The sequence below is a fragment of the Corapipo altera genome, unplaced genomic scaffold (assembly GCF_003945725.1).
Source record: "Corapipo altera isolate COAL_440 unplaced genomic scaffold, ASM394572v1 23b, whole genome shotgun sequence".
Taxonomy (NCBI): Eukaryota; Metazoa; Chordata; class Aves; order Passeriformes; family Pipridae; genus Corapipo; species Corapipo altera.
In genome coordinates, this window is record NW_020884885.1 from 2,945,413 (window position 1) to 2,965,942 (window position 20,530).

Here is a 20,530-nt window from a genome sequence, read left to right on the forward strand (position 1 = left end):
TTGTCTTGGCAGCTCAAAGAAATTTATGGTTGGTATTCTGTCACTTTGCCATTTCTGTAAGATTAAGATGTAGCTTATCTGAGCTTACAGCCAGTTAAAGTTTGGTGAAACTTCTGATCTGTGGTGCATGAGATACATGTACTGTAGATGTTGGTACACATAGATAAAATATTATGAAGAGCTCTAGTTTTAGAAAGTTACTGACTTGTGTAATACCAAGCTGCCTTTTCACATTCTGAGAAGAAAACTCGAAGTAAACAGTTTTTTAAACAACCTTAGATGAACACTAATGTATGCAAATGGGAAGAAAATGTGGAAAAAGCCATCTTGTTCTGCACAATTAATTTGAAGTTTATGGCTATAAAACCAAGCATTTATATCTTGTGAAAAAGGTCTTTGAAGTGCTGCTTAAATTTAAAAAAAAAAAAAAGGCAGAGAGAAAGTTTCTCTTTATCTATTGTTAGTGAGCAGTATTGGATTAATTTAATTGGGTTTATGCTTTTTTTTTCCCCCTTTTCATTCCAGTTGTTATTTTAGATTGTATTGTTGTAGGAATAATTAAAGGCATATATATTAGATGACAAGATTCTCACTAGGAAAAATAACACTGGCAAGGAGGCATTATGTTTTTCTTAAATTTTTAATTGTTTTCAAATAAATTCTTAAGAAAAATGGAATTTTTATAACTCTGTAATATTTATTTTAGCAAGCGAACATTGTAATTTAGAGAGACCTTTTACACATGACAGAAATGAGAGATGTTGAACTTCAGTGCTTTTGCTAATACATTTTTACTATGTAAAGGCGAGCACATGTGCACATAGGCCCACACATACATATATATCTGCCAATTTCAGAGTCTTCAGGAAAGTTGTTTCAAAAAACAGACATGTTTGGAAAATATCTAATTCTGACTCTTCTGACAGCTCTAAGTTCCATCCCTTCCTCCAGGAATCTGAAGAAAACTGTTATGCTACAGTGCCCAATCCTTTCTTGTGAGTAGCCGTTTCAAGATCTTAGCACACACTCTAGGAGGGCACCACTGGTACCAACATTAGATGGGAACAGATTTTCTACAGAAGGAAATAAGTCTGGTGCCTTGGTGCACGTGTAGATTCATGGTTTGCTTCTGACCTAGACCTCCCTGTAGTTTTTTGTACAATTTATTAAATTATACAATAAATTCACTATTTTTCTTAATTATGCTAAGACTAATATATCAAGGTTGTTAGCTTGAATTCAGAATGCTTCCTTTGTCTTTCTGAGAGGAAATCAGCACAAGGCATTTAAAACCGCACCTTTTTTTTTGAAGTCAGTCTTGTACATTGTCTCTACTCTCTTTATCTTTCTCCATCATAATAGTTAGAAATTCTTATGTCAGTCCCAGCCCTTAAAAGTGCTGGCACTCCCGATCTGGTTGTTTGATGAAGCACTTCAGTGTTTGCACATCTCTCTGCTTGACTTTCCCTACTCATTTGGATAGATGACTTCCGTTGACCATTGTCTACTTTTTTCCCCTGTTTTTGGAATAGTTATCATGACTAGTAGGTTTTAGAAGATGTGAAGTAGTTTTTGAGAAAAGGTTATGTTACAGACTGCATAGGTATGTTGAACCTTGAAATATTTGATAGCTGCAATTTACTTTAAATGGAAAATGCCTTTAATTAAATTTCCATTTAAGAAGTAAGCCATTTATAGAGTACATTTTTATTACTTTCCTCCTTTAGTATAGCATTTCAGTAGAACAGTTGCATTTTTATGACATCTGCTAATACATTAGCTTTATTTAGAAAAACAACTGCAAAATTTGTGTGATGCTGGAAACTGCAAATATATCTGTAGAATCTTCAGAAGACTACTTACTGTGTTCTGTAAAACCTCAAAATATGAAAAGGTCTATTTAGACATATTGAGATATGTACTTGCATTTCAACCAAGTCTCTTGACTGCAGTGATTACACTCTGAACATAATTCTAACATTTCTCTTACTTTCTGCCTTTTGCTTGTGGGGGAAGGAAAAAATGGGTGGAAATAAGAGAAAACATCAAGCATCTATTAAAATTAGTAGACAAGCCATGGTCCACAGAATAGAGAAGATTCAAACTCCTAAATAATACAACAATGAGGAAAAATTGGGTTACTTTTGCCTTTCGTTTTTCTTTTCTCCTGCTTTGTGTGCTGTGACATGAATTTCTGATTCATTCAGTTATGTATGCTCTCTCATGCCATAGTATCAGGCTTAATCTTTAGTGAGCTGGGGTCTGGAGTAATTCAAGGCACGTGACTAAGTAAAGGTTGTTATGAGATCTTAATGTGCCAATTCCTGTATTCCTGAAACTCAGTGGTCAAAATGACATCCAGTTCTCTTAGCAAATCTGTGACTATGCAGACTTTCTCTTTTTTGATACATTTTTCTGTATAGTCATTCATTATAATTTTTTTCATCAGAATGATATTAAATCATCCTAAATGAAATTTATCTTGGACACTCTTTTAGCTTGAGCCCAAAAATTTTGAAAGAAAATTAAATTGATATTTAGTATGGCTTTTTATGTAAGAATTTTTCTTATTCAACTTTTATTTCTAAGGAAAGTTATCATTATAGTTTTAGGAACATATTGTTCTATGTTCATCCTTGCATTTTGAAATATGCTTTCCTAGAGTAAACAGGATTTACTTGCAAATATAGAATTTACATAACTTTACAAAGCTTGTAGTTTTGAGACTGTTCTGGAGAACACAGACTTCCGTGTCTCTAAATACTATTAGTAATTTTTTCCTGGAAGCCACAATGATCTTTTAAGTCACTTGAAGTTGTTTTGAGAACTTCTGGATAGTGTGCATGTCTGTAAACCAGCTTGTACTAATTTACTTGTGTTTCGAAGTCCAATGTAAATAAATGTGTAGTGTTTCATAATTAAACTTCGTATTTAACACTGGTATTTGTTCAGCAATTTCATTTAAATTTTTGCATATTTTAAATGGTCCTTAATGTGTAATTAGTTTTACATATAAGGTGAAATAACTTCAAATTTGCACTGTGCCAGAAAAGTTTAGCATGTGCCAAAATACCAGACATTTTCATTAACTATGGAGTTACTTAACCAATTTGAATACTGAATATAGAATGAAAGAATTCTGTATGGATTCTTTATGAAAACCCAGATTTTCATATTGTTTTTAGCCTTCCCCTATTCTTTCTGGATGTTTTAAATTGTAGTGGTGTACATGTCTTATTCTAGTGGCTAAAATGTATGAAAATATGCATATGTATTGATAATTATTTTTACAATCCTTGTATTGTGAAGTAAATTACGTATTGATAAGAAAAAGTTATACATGTAGCATATAGCATCTAAGTGATAAGCACCAGAATATTGACTTGAAAGAATGTATTCTAGTAATTTTGGAAGCATAAACACGTAGGAGTGTTATCACACTCTCAGCAAAGTGATGGCAAAAATAGGACAGAAAAAAAAAGACAAGAAACACCATAGACTGTAGCATCAAAGAAAAGGAACAGCCCTCAGGACCTCAGCTCTTCTGTGCAGGCATTTAGTCTGATCCCCAATGACCATTTTTGTGTGCTTTGTAGTACTTCTGCTCCAGATAAGGGTTGTAGTCTCAATATCTATGTGGAAGACCACCATACAGTAGCAGTAAGAGAACTGGAACAGTCTTGCAACCTGTCTCGAGTTTAAATTTGTGACTAACACATGGTTTATGATATCGCGTCAATGAATGTGTGACCTCTGTCAATCTGAAAAGGAAATAATTCATACACATATACAACTGCTCTACTCCATTATTTAAGTGAAGCAACAATCAAGGACATAAATGTAGAGTGTCCATTACTATAATAAGGCTTTATTGTATGAGACTCCAAAAATTTACTAATGTAAGTAATCTATCAACTTCAGTTATCTCCAAAGATCAGGGAATTGTTCCTTTCATTTCAGTGAGGAATCCCTGTTCATTTTTCCTGTTCAGTTACTAATAGAAATTAGAGGATAGTTCATTAATGGAGTTATATAATAGCACCACTGTTATTGTGCATTCTGTGAGCAGGTTTCTTATGTATCATGGTGGAGCATTATCCCACAGAAATTATTAGTAAGGAAGAGTTACTAGAAACACAACAATACTCAAGATAATAATGAATTAAAACCCTGGAAAACCCTACCAAATTAAATTATTATGTATTTTTTCTCTCTTGAAGCCTCCAGATCAAGGCTGGGTGGTTAATTAAAGAGCCTGAGTCCTAGAATTTGTTTTAAATACAGGAGGAACTGACCAGAATTCTGTGACATGCCCATTGCCTTTTAGACTAAGGTAGTTTTGCGTCTTGGACATTGAGATGCTTAAGTTACCTGTGCAGAAGGAAATATGTCCGTAAGTGTTAAAGGCATTCAGTGACTGAAATGTCAGGTAGCACTAGTTTAGGTGTGGTGCCAGAAGAATTTGGATTTAGTGTGACAGTGCCTATATGAATTTGGAAGCATGTATCTGTGATAAACGTAGGGTCTCTGCACTGTGCCATACACTGTAGGCATTTTTTCCATGAGGAAATGGTCTTTATTGGTTCTTAAAATCAATAAATTTACATGTGAAAGACTGAGAACGCAGAGAAAGAATGAGGCAAGGTTTTTCTTCTGGAGGTCTGTAGTTTTGTTCTGGCTTTTTAAGATTTGGTGGTAATTTTACAGTACTGTTTTCAGAGCCAGATACCATATTTTGTATCCATCAGCTCCATTCCATTGACTTGAATGAAATGACAGTGGTTTACATAATCTGTTGACCTAGTCTCATTTTCTCTTGAAAGCTTATCATCAGTGAAACAATAGAAGGGATGGAAATATGCATAGAAATTATTAAATTAATTTTTCTTTGGTTGAGATGTTATATAATAATTTTACTTGTATAGCATCAGTGAAGCCAAATATCAGGTCACTGGCTTAGAGAAATTCTCATTTGAGGACACAGAAAATTCAGTTCTTTGGAAAGCCAGTGGAGAATCTAACTGGGCTGCCATCAGCAGCAAAGTGAATATGAGTCCACTATTTGTCCACAATTGTGTGGGGCTTCCTTTTTTAAATACTTAAAACATCAGTGAGATTATTTTGTGGGACAGAGTTTTGTGGGCTAGAGAGAAAGTAAATAAGCTGAATATCAGTCTCAGGTATTTTTCTGTGGTTTTAAAATATCTAAGTTATAAATTTGCACTTCTAAAATATAGTGAAACCCAAACTAACTACATTATAGTGAAAGGTATTCTTCCTGAAAGGCTGAAAGATGCTGGTCTATAACATGAACTTGATAGAGAATTCTGTCTGCCTAAGTACGCTGATGGAGTAGCAAGAAAAGGCACTTGTTGCTCAGTTAATTAAAGAGTTAGGGTGCTGATTTCTTCAGTTTATTGTAGGGTGTCACATTACTCTCTTCCCCCTTATTAACCAGAGTATTACTGAACTGTGGCAAAATGAGAACAGAGGAAGGATTTTTTTTATTTATTTTCTCTGTAAAAACAGTTGGAGTTTGGCAGGTTTTATTTTATCTAAAGATAAATGCTTCATTAAAAAAAAAAAAAAACAAAAACACCAAAATATATCCCTCCTGTTTCATACTGAGAATTTTTTCCTGATTGTAATAATTTTTAAAATACATGCAATATTAAAGTCTAACTTTGCCAAACAGTGAACTTCTCTGAAGTATTCTCTGAAATTTCTACCTGTTTGAAGTCAAGACAAATACATTTCTAGATGATAAAACAGAGAAGATGCAACCTCTTTAAAATAAGTTTTCTGATGTATATCTTTGTTCTTGAAACAAACAGTTTTAAGACTTAAAATGATTTTTACTACCATAATTCACGTGTTTTTCAAAATGTAAGTTAAAAGCCTGACTTAGTGGTTCAATTTTGTATGGGTTTGAGACATTATCTATGTTCCTTTCTCTTATTTGAAATGTTCGTGTAATGAACTGGTAATCTACAGCCCTGTTAGAGTGCCATCTTCCAAAGGGATAGAGTAAAAAGGTGAATGTGATTTTAACAAAGACGAGAGAGAACGCAAAAGAGAAGGTGGAAGGATGTGTAAAGAAACCTTTGGCTTTGCCACTTCTTCAAGTAATCCTTGGATACTTTTGCATGATGGGGTTTTCAGGCAGACACAAGTGTATTCTAGCTGCAATTTGGAAGCGTCTGTATATGAGCCTTCTGTTAAATGGAAGTTACATAGCAGTGCTAACCTCGCAGAAAATACAGCTGAGGATTAATCTAAATTGGTAATACTTTTTAAAATGTTCTGGACAGTTTTATTTCAAGCTTTTAGTATCAGTATATTTCTTAGAGCTAATTTTATGATAAATAAGAAGCTTCAAGCCAACAGTCACGAATATTATTCATTGCTCCCCAGTATAGTACTCTAGAAACTTAAATGTGCCATAAACTTTTTCAAAGAATGATGTTTCTTTACTCTAAGAAGGATAGCTCTCTAAGTAATTGATCTGATTTGTGCAGATGGATACTTTACTGTGTAATAAGTCAGTGTACTTCAGGCAACACAGCTAATTTTGCACTCCAAGCAGATATGCTGCTGCTGTGCTAGCACACAGTAGAGTATGAAGGATAAGTGATATAATCACATTGAGATTAAATAAATTTTCTGCTTATGTCAAATTTTTATCACAGCTTGAGAATTTGTTTTAAAAGTCATTTGAAAAATGAATGCAAATAAAATTAAAGAGTTCTCTAGTATCGTGAGTTATCCAGTATTGCAAGTCATTTTAAATGACAGATTTTTTAGTCCAGCCTTGGAATGTGTATACACACTCCTGTTGAGATGGTGGAGGGAATGTAGAAAAGGTGATTATAGATCATCTTTTTGTGTTGCTGCATTAGGTGCATCTTGTAGTAGATAAGCTTACAAATATGTGGTTCTTGCTTTTTTCAGGGTAATAAAAAGTGCAGCATGGAAACCAAAGTTACTGTGACAAGAATCAACAATGTAATCTGAATTAAATGCACATACTCTATTAGCATGTGTCAAAGGATATTATATTTATGTATCAAAATAAACAGTGATAGAAATTAGTAACTGTGAATTCTTGTTTTCCATTTCAGGTCAAGAGATGGAGAACAGAATTTCAATTTCCATTTCCAAAAAATACTGTGTGGATACTTGCATTATTCTGTCTTATCTTGGTTATAAATAGTGGTTTAAAATGTTTGTGTAAAAAGCATGAGTGATTTTACAGTTCCCTGTATTTATTGTGTGTGCCTCTGTTTTTAAGACATTTCAAGTCTTTGGGTATTTTCTGAGATAACTGCATCCCACATACTGCTTGCTAGATCTGACAGGATTCATGTTCTCTTTCAGGAGACGCTGATAGATTGGTGTGATGAAAAGGAACTTAATTTGATTTTAACAACTGGAGGAACAGGGTTTGCACCACGAGATGTCACTCCAGAGGTGAGATAGTCCTGGAATAGAAAAATCTGCCCTTTGGTGTAGAAATGTATGACTCTGGAGGAGGCGGGGGGGCGGATTTTGCTTTGCTTTTCTCTATAACTTCACTTTGCAGTATCTATGGACAGGTCAAGGGATACACAACTTGGAAGCAGAAAAAAGCAATAGAGAGTATAGCATAAGAGGAATAACTCGGACCTTGGGTTCTGACCCAAAACAATTTTCAAACTAAAATGTGATATAGCATAATGGTTTTCTAGTCCCCTTACAAAATGAAATTCTGATGGCTTTTTGGTGTAATTTTCCTTAGCACTGCAGTACAACACTGCTAAGCAAAATCTTGTTATGTCCACAAGGAGAAGTGGGATAAGAGAGATCCTTTAATTCTCCCTTGCAGAATACTGCATTGGCAACTACTGCATTGTAGGTTGGAGTGTGAGACACAGATAGTAGGGGGAAAAAATTCCAAGCAAAGCTACTATTGATCTGCTTGATACCACATTGTCAGAAAAACCTAAACAGGCACAGAGATGGAGGCAACCTGCACCAATAAATGTTGCACAGGAAATCTGGTTACATTCCGCTTATACGGAGCTGAATTAAAGAGGAAAAAAGGGACGTTTAACCTAATGACCTCATGGCTATGAGTTGTCATATGAAATTACTGTGTGATTGTGATTGAAGTATTTTGATATTTATGGTTCTAAATTAGATTAATATGAACTTTTAAAATTACATACTTTATTTGATTTGCTTATGTTTACTAAAGGGCAGAATTCAGATTGAGTGCCTGAAGTGTTTATTTGCATAATGTAACAGATGTAGGTTTCTCTTAAGTACTCATAAGTTTTCAATTGCTTAGACTTTCATGTTGGAGTTGATTTGAGTTCTTTATAGCATATCTACAATGCTTTTTACTTACAGATGTGTTCTGTCACATGGCTGCAGTTTAATTTTTTTCCCATTAGAAATCTATGAACATTTTTTAATTTATCATATAACATTTCTGTAACTACAGAAACATGTAACCAAAATGCTCCTGTTCATTACTTCTGATGTTTTTAGATTATATACTAGAAATCTTGAGTAACTAAAACTTTGGGGTCTCTTTGTCAGAATATGGGAACAGTGTAAGATGACTGCAGTGTGGTAGCTAGTGAAACTGATTTTGCAGATTATTCACTGTGCTAGAGCCATCTAAAGTGAAAAGTGCGTAGGTTAAGTTTGTATCTTGCTTGCAAACTAAATGATTTTGAAGGTTGTATTAAGAGGACTGTGTAGAAGGATGACTGAATTTCTTCTTCAGTTTTCCTTTGTGCAGGGATGAGCCTAGGCAGTAGTGCCAGAGAAAGCATTGCAGCCAGTGCCAAAAATTAGCCACAGATTCTCAAGCAGCATTTGGAACAAGAAATAAACAAATGAGAACTCTGCACATAAACACCTAGTGTTTTCCTTACACTGTGTTGCTGTTACTGAAACTAATGAAGACAGGTGGGGGTGACTTGTTTGATCAGTTTTGATGAGTTGTTGAGTTTTGAAAGTTAATCTGAGTTGTTCATGTGTCTTTATATAATAAAAACACATTGATATAAAAATCATTAATAACTTGCACTGTAGAAAAACTGCATTGTTTTTAAAAGTAGCAGATATGCAAGACTTGGGCTGATCATAACAGAATCAGGTGTTCTGACTGTCATATTATTCCCATACTTAAAAAGAATTTTCATAGGAGAGTATTTACTCACTTTTCACTCAATTAAGTTGAATAAACTTGCAGTACTAAATTTAAATCACAGTGGAGAGATTGAATCCCAGGTTTTATTACAAAGTGGCGATGATAAGGGTCATTCGTATGGTAGCATTTATTAGATCATTCTTTCAAACAAATGCTTTAAGAGAAGAAAATCAGTTTGGCAGTTCGTGTCATACCAAAAACATATTAAGAAGCGTAAGTTTTGTTCCCATAATTTATGTCTTGGGTCAATGAGAAAGCCAATTCAAAATGGAAAATTCGTTATGTCGATATGAAATGTGCAATAACAGGCCTTTAGGAAAACTTGAGCTGATGCAGGAAGTGGTTTTAATCTCTTCTTTGTGAGGTATTAGTCCAGCATGCTGTCATTGCTGAACTGATAATGAAAGGATGTGATCATGGCATTGTGCTACTGAGATGTCATCTTTAAGATGTGATTTTAAAACTGTTAAGAATTCAGTCTGAAAATGGAAGATGTTTTAGTATTTTTCCTGAGATTAGGGAGAGTGGTCCCATGGGTCATATTTCAGCTGGTATGTTTCCATCCTGCTTCTCCCTGCTTCTCCTGTAATTTGGATTAGAAAGCATGTTTTCCTGCTTTCTTTTCTGAGTATAGATATATAATTGCTATTGTACATATACGATAAAGGTTGTTCCCAAGAGTATTTACAGGCCAAAGACTTAATTGAATTTTGTAATTATTGATAAAATTGAAATTCAGTGCCTAGCATAATGTAGCTAAAAATAGCTTCTTGATACCTCAGAAATGTATAATTAAGTTTCAAAAAAAATTAGTAGTTTCCCCACTCCCTTTGCCTTTTGAACACTATATCAGAACCAGGTTATTGCAGTTGTTTCCATCATGTGTAATGACATTTTTTCTTGTACCAGAAAAAAATGATTTTAGGTATATTTGCAATATCTGATTTTCCATACCTGTCTCTGTTCCCTAAATTTGTAGCCTCAGTCTAGTCAGTGGGTGGAGAGAAGCTTTTGAATTTAGTCCTACAGTTCACATTTTGAGGGTTGAAGGTCAGTTTAATTAAGCAGTGTGAATATCCTTCACTTTCTTGACTGCATGACTAGAAATTATGAAATGCATGTGCATATTTAAAAAACCAGATGCACTCAATGGATGGCTGAATTTGAAAGTAACTGTGTTATAGATGTTATTACTGAATGCTGGAATTCTTTATTATGGCAGTTGGTGGCTTAATTTTGTAGATACAGCCAAATTTTTTTTTCCAGTCTTATTTTATGTATAATTTATGGAGATAGTCTTTAAGTCTCTGCTGGAACTGCATGTACAGTCTGCTTGTTGATTTAAAAGTCTTTGTTACAGGACAGAGATCAGAACTTACATATAGCATTTCTTGGTGCAAATATTTTTTCCTTTGAACTACAATATTTTAGTGGTAGTTCTTAAAGAACGTTGATAATAATATATGTTAACTTTTGTGAAAAAATTTTAATACTCTTGCAGCATTTTTATCAATCACTATGTATCCTTCTGAGATAGAAATGTGTTTTCTCTGTTGCTGTTGATTAGTACAAAAGGGAAAGGAAAAATCTCATGTATACAGGTGCTCTGCTCAGTTTCTATCTTCTGTCTTCTCTACTTTTACATTTCTTCTTTTGCAAAAGTGTACTTCTAAAAAAGTCACATCTGCTTCCCTTCTAGCTGTTTTTTTATCCTCTGTCTCTAGTATGATTCTGTGCAAGTCTTTTTAGCCCAGCTATGAGACTAATTTTATGTACTTAGGTAATAGCAGTAGAAAACAACTTACTGTGCCTCAACTGATGCTAGGCATTCTTGAGCTGTGTTGCTATGTGCATTCACAAATAGTTCATCCACACTGCAGGTAATTTTCAGTCCTGAAATTTTAAGATAATACTTCAGAAGAAGTGCAGAAGAGCTCTTTTCCAGCATGTAAAACCAGACAGATGTTTCCTTATAGGCTTCCTCCTTTTCCAGTGTTCTGGAAAATTTATGAATGCTTCTTTTGATTCTTGCTGTTCATACTCTTCAATACTTATAGACTGGTTTAAAATGTATTTAGGCATATTCTTGTTTTCATTTAATCTGACAATGTATGCATATTTGTTTATTCTTTCATCAGAGTTCTCTAGTCCATGAAAAGAGCTCATTGTTCTCTGGAACTCCCTTCCATTTGTCAGCATTTTTCTGAAAAAAGCATGCTCAGAATGAACAAAAGGCTCCAAACATAGCCACACAGAAACCATGTTTGGAGGGAAGAAGGTCCCAGTTCTGCTGTGATATAAGTCTTTGTATATTCAGTTCAAAATTGCAACAGCATTTTTATAATCATTACCAATTGCAAATTTTTGATCACCTGGCTTTCCCCCATTCTCTAAGGTATCTCTCAGGATTTTTCTTCAAATTCCATTTTATTTCCACAGACTATTTTAATATCTGTATCCTTCAATTCCTCTGTCTCAAGTAGTGTTGGCAACCCTCTTAATCTCTATTATTTGTAGTTTTGTGTGTTTTGTCTGTTTGTTTACTTTCCCTTTAACTCTGTTAATGAAATACGGTGCTTGTGACACAACATACTCTCACAGCAACAGGTGTTCCCCTCAGATTAACCCAAATCCACTGAGGCTTACACTTTCAAATAACAATTTCCATTTAATAGGCAATAATTTAAACTAGAAATAATATATTGGGGATGGAGAGGGGGTTGTCCTCCCTGGTTCAGAGCAGCAGGATTTCTACTATTGTTTGTTGTGGATATAGGAGTGCTTCTATTCTTCTTCAGCAGTATTTTAGGGTTGTCACTGGAACAAAAGAAATTGATTTTCTTTTTACAAATTGTCGCTTCAGCATGGCTCCATAGTGAGGAGGAATGGAGCCTTCATCTCACATGGGACATAAGTAATTTTGTGGTAGGAATAATATGAAATTTACGACCTCTAATTACCCAGGCTGTTGTTTCAGTTTTTGACCCTTCAATATTCTAGGTACCCTCCAATATAATAGCCTTTTGCATCATATATATATTTTTGTAGTCTATATTAAGACTATAGCTTTCCATATCTCTTAATGGAGGTCTTGCTCCACATTGTTTGATTCCTAGGTTGAGCTACTATGTATGAAGTATACTGTGTATGGATGATGTCTGATCCTGTAACTTGCCATCAGACCTTTTGAAGCCTTCATATTTCTTAGAAAATTGTTTCCAACCCAGCTTGCTCCTAAAGGGTCTGAATTAGAAAACCTTACCACATGCATCTAAGCAACAAACATGCTTAAGTGGAATAGATTGCTCTGTGACAGACTCCTCCAAATTCTGTGCTACTCTGTTAGAAGTTCAGCAGCAACTCTATAAAGTACCATTGCCTTTTTCTTAGTCCTCCAGACAGTTCTTAGCTTATATGATTAGGCCTTTATCCTATCTGCTTTAATTTTTCAATGAAATGCTTTGTTTGAAAAGCTGTATTTGGTGTTACAAAAATCCAAACATATTTATGTGCCATAATAATTTAATTAAGAATTCTTTATTTAGATTTTAAATCTCTCTTTGGAAGGCAAGCTATTATAACAGAATTGATATATTTAGTTGCAGAATACTTTTCACTTACAACTATTACCAGTTTCTTTGAGAAGCAATATACAAATTATTTGCACTAAACAGATTACAAAAGTACCTGTGTCTTGAGAAATTCCACACTGATTTAGCTGACTTATGAAGGGCTAAAAAGTGTCTTTCTCTTCTCTTGAGTTTCTCAGGGAAGCTTGATAACACACCATCATTGCTGAAGGGCTTGGTTGCTATCATCAACTGCAGTCACTGCATGGGAACACCTGCAAGCTGCCAGGGCACCTATAGTGAGAAATGTGAGGGAGAAGAAAGCCTGATCCCATTTCAGCTCCATTTACTCAAATATCAGAGGTTACTCAAAAAATAAGACCACCAAACAAAACAAACAAAAAAACCCCACAAAACAAAAAAACCCAACCAATTAAACAAAAAACCCCTAAAAAATGAAGAAAATAGATGCAGAGAGAGAGTGTTCCTGGAGAATGGTTATTTTGATAAATAAAGAGGGCTTGGTAAATTCTTGATATTCTGCTGCATAAACAGCAGTTTTTGACTTGTTTCTTTGTCTGTGTCAATCCAGCTGACATACTAGTTTGAAAGAATGTGTCTCTCAACTTATTTGTGTCTAGATTTTCCAAAATAGACAATTATGAAGAATATGGGGAAAATAGAAGTGTTGTAATGCAGAGGATACTTGTCTGTATATGGGAAGTTTCAAATGTCACAGTGGATACAGAAAAAGGTCAAAAAATATACGATGGCTTCCTGTGAGAGTTATGCAACTCGGTCTGTTTAGTTTATCATAAAGAAAACTGTGAAATATCTTGGGTTTTACCTGTACTTTATTTGGGAAATAATAACATACAGCACTGAAGGCTTTGTAAGGTACCAAAGGCTTTCTTTGCTTACTTAAGAGAATTGTAAAAATAGCTGATGATAGAGAGCTTGAGCCAGAAAAATCTAATAAGAAAATAGTGGAAGATTTTTATGTGTTGAGGTTGGTTTGCTTGTTTAGGAGATTAATCACACAAACAAATTCCCTGAAGACCTGTATTCTTCATTTTAATTCTGTCAAATCAAAAGTATTTGATAGTGGGAGAAATGTCCTATAGAACTCAAGTTATCTTGTACTCCTTACAGAAGTTGTGGATGATGTTGAATGAATTATCCTGCATGGAAGGCCAAACTAGATTCTGGCTTTATGTTCTGTGTGTGTTAGATGAGAAGATAGTTTGACTAAAATGGATCCTGAAATGAATAATTAAGCAATTTTATTTTGTGAATTCAAAAGGATCACATTAATTGCTTCTGCCTCTTTTTTGAAAATGCTGGGACAAATAACTTTTAAATTACTTAACTAATGTATTAACCTTCTGTGTAAAGTTGTTTGACCGTCATATCATAAAGGTAATGCTAATAGAATTCCTCTTGCACCTTTGGATATTTTTGCCCATTTAAGGATCAGCTTTTATTTGCTTTATTTTAGCTGTCCTTAATACTCTTGAATAGCAAATAGAAGTTCTGTTTTCTGACTCTCAAACATGTGTGAAATATTTGCAAGCTCTGTTGAAAAGAATAGTAAAACAGTAGTGAGGGATTTGAATGTTCCAGAAAATGAGAAGCAAAGCCACAGTGATGAGCCAGGAAACCTCACTTTTTTATTCTTAAATTTTGAAAATAAGTTTTTTATTCCAAGGTAATTTCAGAATGGAAGTTGGAAGAAGGCTGGCATGTCCTGTGAGTAGACAAATGGTTCCTATCCCAGTGAACTCAAATACTTCCAAAAATACGACCAGAAGAACAATGTGATTATAGTTTGCTTTTCTATTGAGGTAAAGAGAAGAGTTCTCTTCCTCTTGGTATTACTGATGCCTTTTAGCCATGTTTTCACTGTAGAACCCACAGCTGTCTCCTATTAGCAATGTAGCCACAACAGTGAATATATTTTGCAGTCCTTTCTGTAACTGTGGAAAGAAAAATAGGCCTGCCATAGGACTTCTGCATAATAAATTTTAAATTTGGAACTTTTGGAATTTTTTTCCTCTTAAGCATTTCTAAAAATAGTTTCCATTAAAGCATCACTTCAGAGAAGATAATAGGAAACTGAAAAAAAAATTAAACATCAAGTTAAGGCAAAATAATCTTGAAAACATTGTCAGGCCTGTAATTACACAATTTTTGCCCTTAATGTGTCATTTTTTTCTAGTCATGGTCTATTGCAAAGAGTAAAAGCCTAATATGGGGAAAATTAACAAAAAAATTGTATAGACATGTTAGGAAGACTTCTTTGTGATGGCAGCTTAAAGACATGAAAACTAGAGGGCAAATACTAGTTTGGATTTAAGATGTGTGAAAAATTGAGTGAGTTAGTCCTTTTGACATAAGCACACCAGAATAGCAAAATGACTCACTATTAACATAGTTGATCATTAAAACTAATACTTATTAAAGAATAGAGAATTTCTCATTCGCTGCTTGCCTGCTGTGTAGGAGCCTTTCCAGCCACTAAGTGAAAAGAAACTAGAAGAGTTTTGGAAAGCAGCTGGCTTCAGGAGTTATTCTTAGGATTATAACTAGTCCTTCACCTGCTTTTACTAATTGCTACCACATGGAGCAGTGAAGCTTTAGCAAAATGTTGACTCAGTATAAGTACCAAAATACAAAACCAAAATGACCCTTGTCACATTCAGGCTTGAAAGTCTTATCTTATTATGGACAAGAAAATTATTATTTTTTTTCTTAGTTTATACTGTATTTTAGCTTCTTGTCCCTTCATGCGTATATTCTTTTCCCAGTTATTTTTTAATTGGAAGACCTAAATTAATAGTGAGGTGCATAATCTACTGTTACTAATTGTTGACATTTAAACTTTCACTGGATTTAAAAAAACTCCAGATTTTCCTCCACAAATAAACATTTTCTTATGGTGTGCTGAGATCAGTTTGTCATAGTTCATTTTCACTGAGCTTGAAAGATCTTACTTCAGAGAGAAGGTGATAGCAATTTTGTTCTTGATGTGCTGCAGCTAATTGTGGTTGCTGCTGGCCACAAAATCACAAGATTTTATAAGTACCTCATGGTCTAATTTCTGTTTGCAATTCCTGGCTGGTTTATGCCATTTCTAATCATATGATGGAATTCTCTTGGTCTTCTCTGCCTAAATTTCCTGCCATTTTGTTATAAGCCCAAATAATAGTGTTTGACACAGGAAGGTTTGGATATGGAAGAAATTCCTTTTCTATGACCCCAATTTCTAAATTTGAAGTTGTATTAACCTGTATTATTCTTGTACCTTGCTCAGCTAGAAGAAGAATGAGTGGGTGATACCCAGAGGATCAGTATAAATACTGTTCCATCAGCTTAGCCTGTTGCTACTGTACTCCTTAAGATCTTTGTTGGGTATGAGTGCATGGCAAGTTCATACAGATTCTCTCTGTGACCTTTCAAAATCCTGATTCAGCAGGGCATAGCAGAGCTAATGATGCCTTTATATTATCTAGGATTCTCTACAGTTTGCAAAAGAGGGAAGAGTTGGCTTCTTGTTGCATATTACTACCTTCTCAAAGTGGAATGTAGGTCTTTAGTGTTGCCAATAAAAAGTTAATGTGCAGGTGAATAAATGCACACACAATGTGAACTTCAAAGTGGACAGAAATAGTGAAGTTTGATTCTTGGTTGGTTGACTTTTAGTTACTAGGAACATACTAAATAAAAAGACTCATGATTAAAATGACAGATGAGTCAAATTACTGAACTTTATTACTGCTGGGATTTTCTCAGTTCTTACATTTCAGACTTCATTACATGTTTCTGAAATAGAAATCTTCAGCTAAGATTTCTGAAACATAGTTTAATTTGTTTAAAAAAAAACATGTTAAATGACAGAGTGCTTAAGTTAAAGAGAAGAGGATATTCAAGGTAACAAAAAGGTGCTTCTAAGTTTCTCACTTAGAAGAAGGTTACCCCACAAGATTCGTAAGAATAATTCTTTTCATTAGAGTGTGGTTGTATCTAAGCCAAATTCAAACACCATCATACACTAATAATGAGTAACACCTAATGATGACTCCAGTTTATCTCACAAATGGCCAGCAGTGGCTAATGGGTACTCCTGTTCAACTTCACAACCTATTTTGCAGTGGCTGTGGGAATGAGCTCACAAGACCATCCCCTTTCCCCTCTTATATTAGAGGTGCTAGAGGTAAGTGTGGTTGTGGGGATCAAGGGTGGGAGGTCATGAGATGAAAGTGATGTGGTCTTCTTAAATTTTTCACAAACCTCAATAAAGGCATGTATCTGGGGATGGGCAAAGATTCAGTTGAATTCTTATTTTTTGCCCAAAGAGATTACCCAGTCCTAAAATGACATGCTTTCCTTGAACTGGGAGTCAGAAATCCCTTTTCTCTTCTGTTTTTCTGCTGCAGAAATTCCCAACATTCCCATTATGTGGGCTCCAGAGAGGGGTAAGCAACATCTTCAATCCCACCCAATCATTTCCAGACTAATTCTTTGCTAGTATTTTTTTGCTTTTTTAATCATCATCAGAAACAGTTTTTAGCCACATTTTTCCCATTTGTTTGATTTTCTTGTGGATTCTCATATTTTTGTTTTATAGGAAGGTCCCATGGCCTCCCCAAGTGCTAGGGTCAGACTCATTTGCTGTTTCCATTTGTGTGCTATTCTCCTTGTGGATTTTCATGGTTCACTCTGATCAAATGATATTACCAAAGGGTGAGCGTCTGGATTGTTGGGAGTTTTTCACTCATGGTATCCTAAGTTATTGAAAAAGCACTGCCACCCTGCTGCCCTGTTGATCATTTGGCAAGCTTATGTTTTGTCCTTGCCGAAAGTTGCATCTGATTATTTGTGGGCTTTGGTCTTTTTCTGACTTGTCTGTCTGGGGACTGCCTGGCATTTACTACTGTCTTTTATTCTCTCTACCTGCTGCCTGTGTGGCATTGTCCTCCTGAAGTCTTGGCCCTTTGCCTGACTGTCTGGCATTGCCTCTTGGCAGCTAATTGCTTGACACTGACTACCTACTGCCCTGTCCATCTGTTGAACGGCATGTATCGCCTCCTTACTGTCCTTTCAGTCTGACTGTACACAGGCATTGGCCTTCTGCTGCCCTGTCTCCTGCTCCAAGTGCCTGGCATTGCCTTTCTGCTGAGTGCATCTGCTGACTTTGTGAAATTGCTCTTTGCTGCTTGGCACACGTGCTGACTGTTTGGTACTGCTTTAGCAACTTGCTGAATGTTTGGCATTTTCCTTCTGCCTTTTCACCTGATCCTTGAATGCAGTGTCCCTTTGCTGCTCTTTGGGTCTGCTTACTCACTGATACTTGCTCTTCTGCTGTCCTGTCCACTTGCTTTTATGCCTGGCATTTCTATCATATTGTTCTGCCCATCTGCCTAGATTTTATTTCTAAATATGTACCAGTCTGAAGAGATTAAGAAGAATTGTAAGGAATGGGAAAAAAATATTGTCTGGCTCCTTCATGATCTGATTCAGTTTAACATACCAACCAAAAACTGATCTCAGTACCAGCATTCAGCTTTTTCATTGAACTGCTCAAAACCCTTTTGACCTTACAAAAAAAAGAAACCAAACGCAAAAAAACCTGAATTTTATTAGTCTTTGCTTCCATCACTTTATTTGATAGGTATATTACTGTTCAGTAATACTGTGTTCAGTATTAAATTCAATACTAAATAATTGCTACAATGCTAATATTACCTACAGTACTTCTCAGAATCCATGGAAGGTAGGTAATAACAGGGGGGAAAAACAATCTGTTGCTTAGGCTCAGAAAGGTTAAGGTTTGAATGTAGAGCTATGTTCATTAAACACAGTGGATCAAAGGAGCTAAGTAAGAAATTTTACAGACCTCTTAATTTAAAACAGAGGGTTGCAGCTAATCTAAAGAAGCCATTGGATCAGTACAGTATTGTTGAACCACAGTGTGTCCTACTTGCTGCTTCCCACTCTTTCTGTACTGGGAGAATGGTCAATTGCCAGTTTACAGAAACCTTTTACCACTCTCTCACATATTAAGAACAAGGACTTGACTATATCGGTAAGGTCCATAGTAAGGGAATAAATCATTGTCACATCTTAGAATAAGAAGCAGGATTTCCTGCCTCTTCTTTTAATTCAGCTTCTTTGACCTGTCTTTTTGTAGCTCTGCCACAGTTTCTAGCTTGTTATGTGTGGGTTTAATTGCGCTTTTGAGTCCAGTACCAACTAAGAACTGGAGAAAATATTCTGTCGTAATGAATCCTGTCATAATTTCATAATAAATTCTTACTACACTTAAATAAATTTCATGTACTCTAGATTTTAATCTCTTCAGATATATTAATACTACTTTTGCTATCTTCAAAGGTACCTTAAATATGTGAAATTATGTCTAAGCATAGAGGCAGGGCAGCACCCTTGAGTCAGTAGCCTCCTTCACCAAGTGCGAGACCAGCCGTGGAGTCAGAGGAAGACTGTGGGAGAGCACCTTGTTCCCATGCTCCCAATAGCAGCTTGCTGCTGTGGAGGATGGCTCCCAGGACAGCTGACAATATTCTTAGTAAGAGCTAGTAGGATCCTTCTCCCAGTTTTCACATTAACCTCTAGAAACCAGTAAACTTGTATTCTGCTCCAAGGAACCATGGGACATGAATGTCCGCCTTTACTCCTTTACAGTCTCATAGGCTCTTCTGTCCTCTCTCTTCTCAGCCTTCCCAACCCTCCCTTGCTTCTCCGAGCATATTTTTTTCACAACTTCACAAACTCTTAAAGATGGTAGGCTGGCAGTCTCTCACTTCCCACCAACCTCATGCTGTTGAAGGGTGTGGTGACAAGAACAGATCTCAGTGGTAAATCTTTCTCCAAGCTTTAAGTCACAATTTTACTGTGATGCTTCCCTAGGCTATTGTTTGAGAGATGTATCAGGTGGTGGAAAGGAGGAGGAATATTCACTCTAGTACTGCAGGGCTACAAGACGCTACTAGAACTCATTTCTTATCCCAAGAACCATAAGTAATTTTTTAATGTATCATTTTAGTTATTTGAATATAGTTTTTTAAAACTTAATATTATCTCAGAAAAATGTGGGGATATTTTCAAGTACTATTCAAGGTACATAAATTCCACATGCAGAAAAGCAGAGAAATTGGAGTAAAAACAATGCTTTTTCTTGAATATGTGTAATTTTCTTAGTTGAAAACTATACCTGCCACAGTATTGATGCAGTACTGTCTCAGGCAGCTTCACTGTAACATATCAAGATAAATCAGTTTTCCATCTGAAATAATTAAATGGTCACTTGGTGGTGACCATTGTACAAATATAAGTTTTAAAAAATATCTGTGGTAAGTTGAAAGAATACACTGTAGGTTTTGTCTTATAAATGAGTCAACATTTGGTTAAAGAAGCAATGAAAAATTTGCACACAAAGACCTGGGAGTAGAGTCTTCTCTATCAAATCCTTGTAACGGTGATATACAACTTTTTTTTTTTTTTTTTTTTAATGGGGGGGGGGTGGGGGATTGATCTTTTGTTGCTGTTGTTTTCTGGGGTTTTTTTCCCAAGGTATTCTTTAGTCTATCTTGCACTTTTCAACCAAAAATTGGCTTTTGGAACAGTCATGAAGACTTACAAGTCTTTCCAGGTCATAGAGTTTCCCTTTCCAGGATAACTAAATTTCCTGTTTTCAGCCTAGTTGTATCTCAGTTTTAGTCCTCATTAGACTCTTTTCCTT

General features: G+C 35.3%; 1 protein-coding gene across 8 annotated transcripts in view; it reads left to right on the forward strand.

Moving 5' to 3' along the window:
- Positions 1-20,530, forward strand: part of GPHN (gephyrin) — a 282,387-nt gene that overhangs the window by 138,949 nt on the left and 122,908 nt on the right. For 6 of the 8 annotated variants that reach the window (XM_027641753.1, XM_027641758.1, XM_027641759.1 and 3 more), the window contains exon 4: positions 7,378-7,470. In XM_027641753.1, the coding sequence (XP_027497554.1) occupies positions 7,378-7,470 (93 nt within the window). Of the gene's footprint in view, positions 1-7,377; positions 7,471-17,207; positions 17,247-20,530 lie in introns of all 8 variants that reach the window. The other 2 variants (XM_027641752.1, XM_027641754.1) reach the window with 1 other exon arrangement.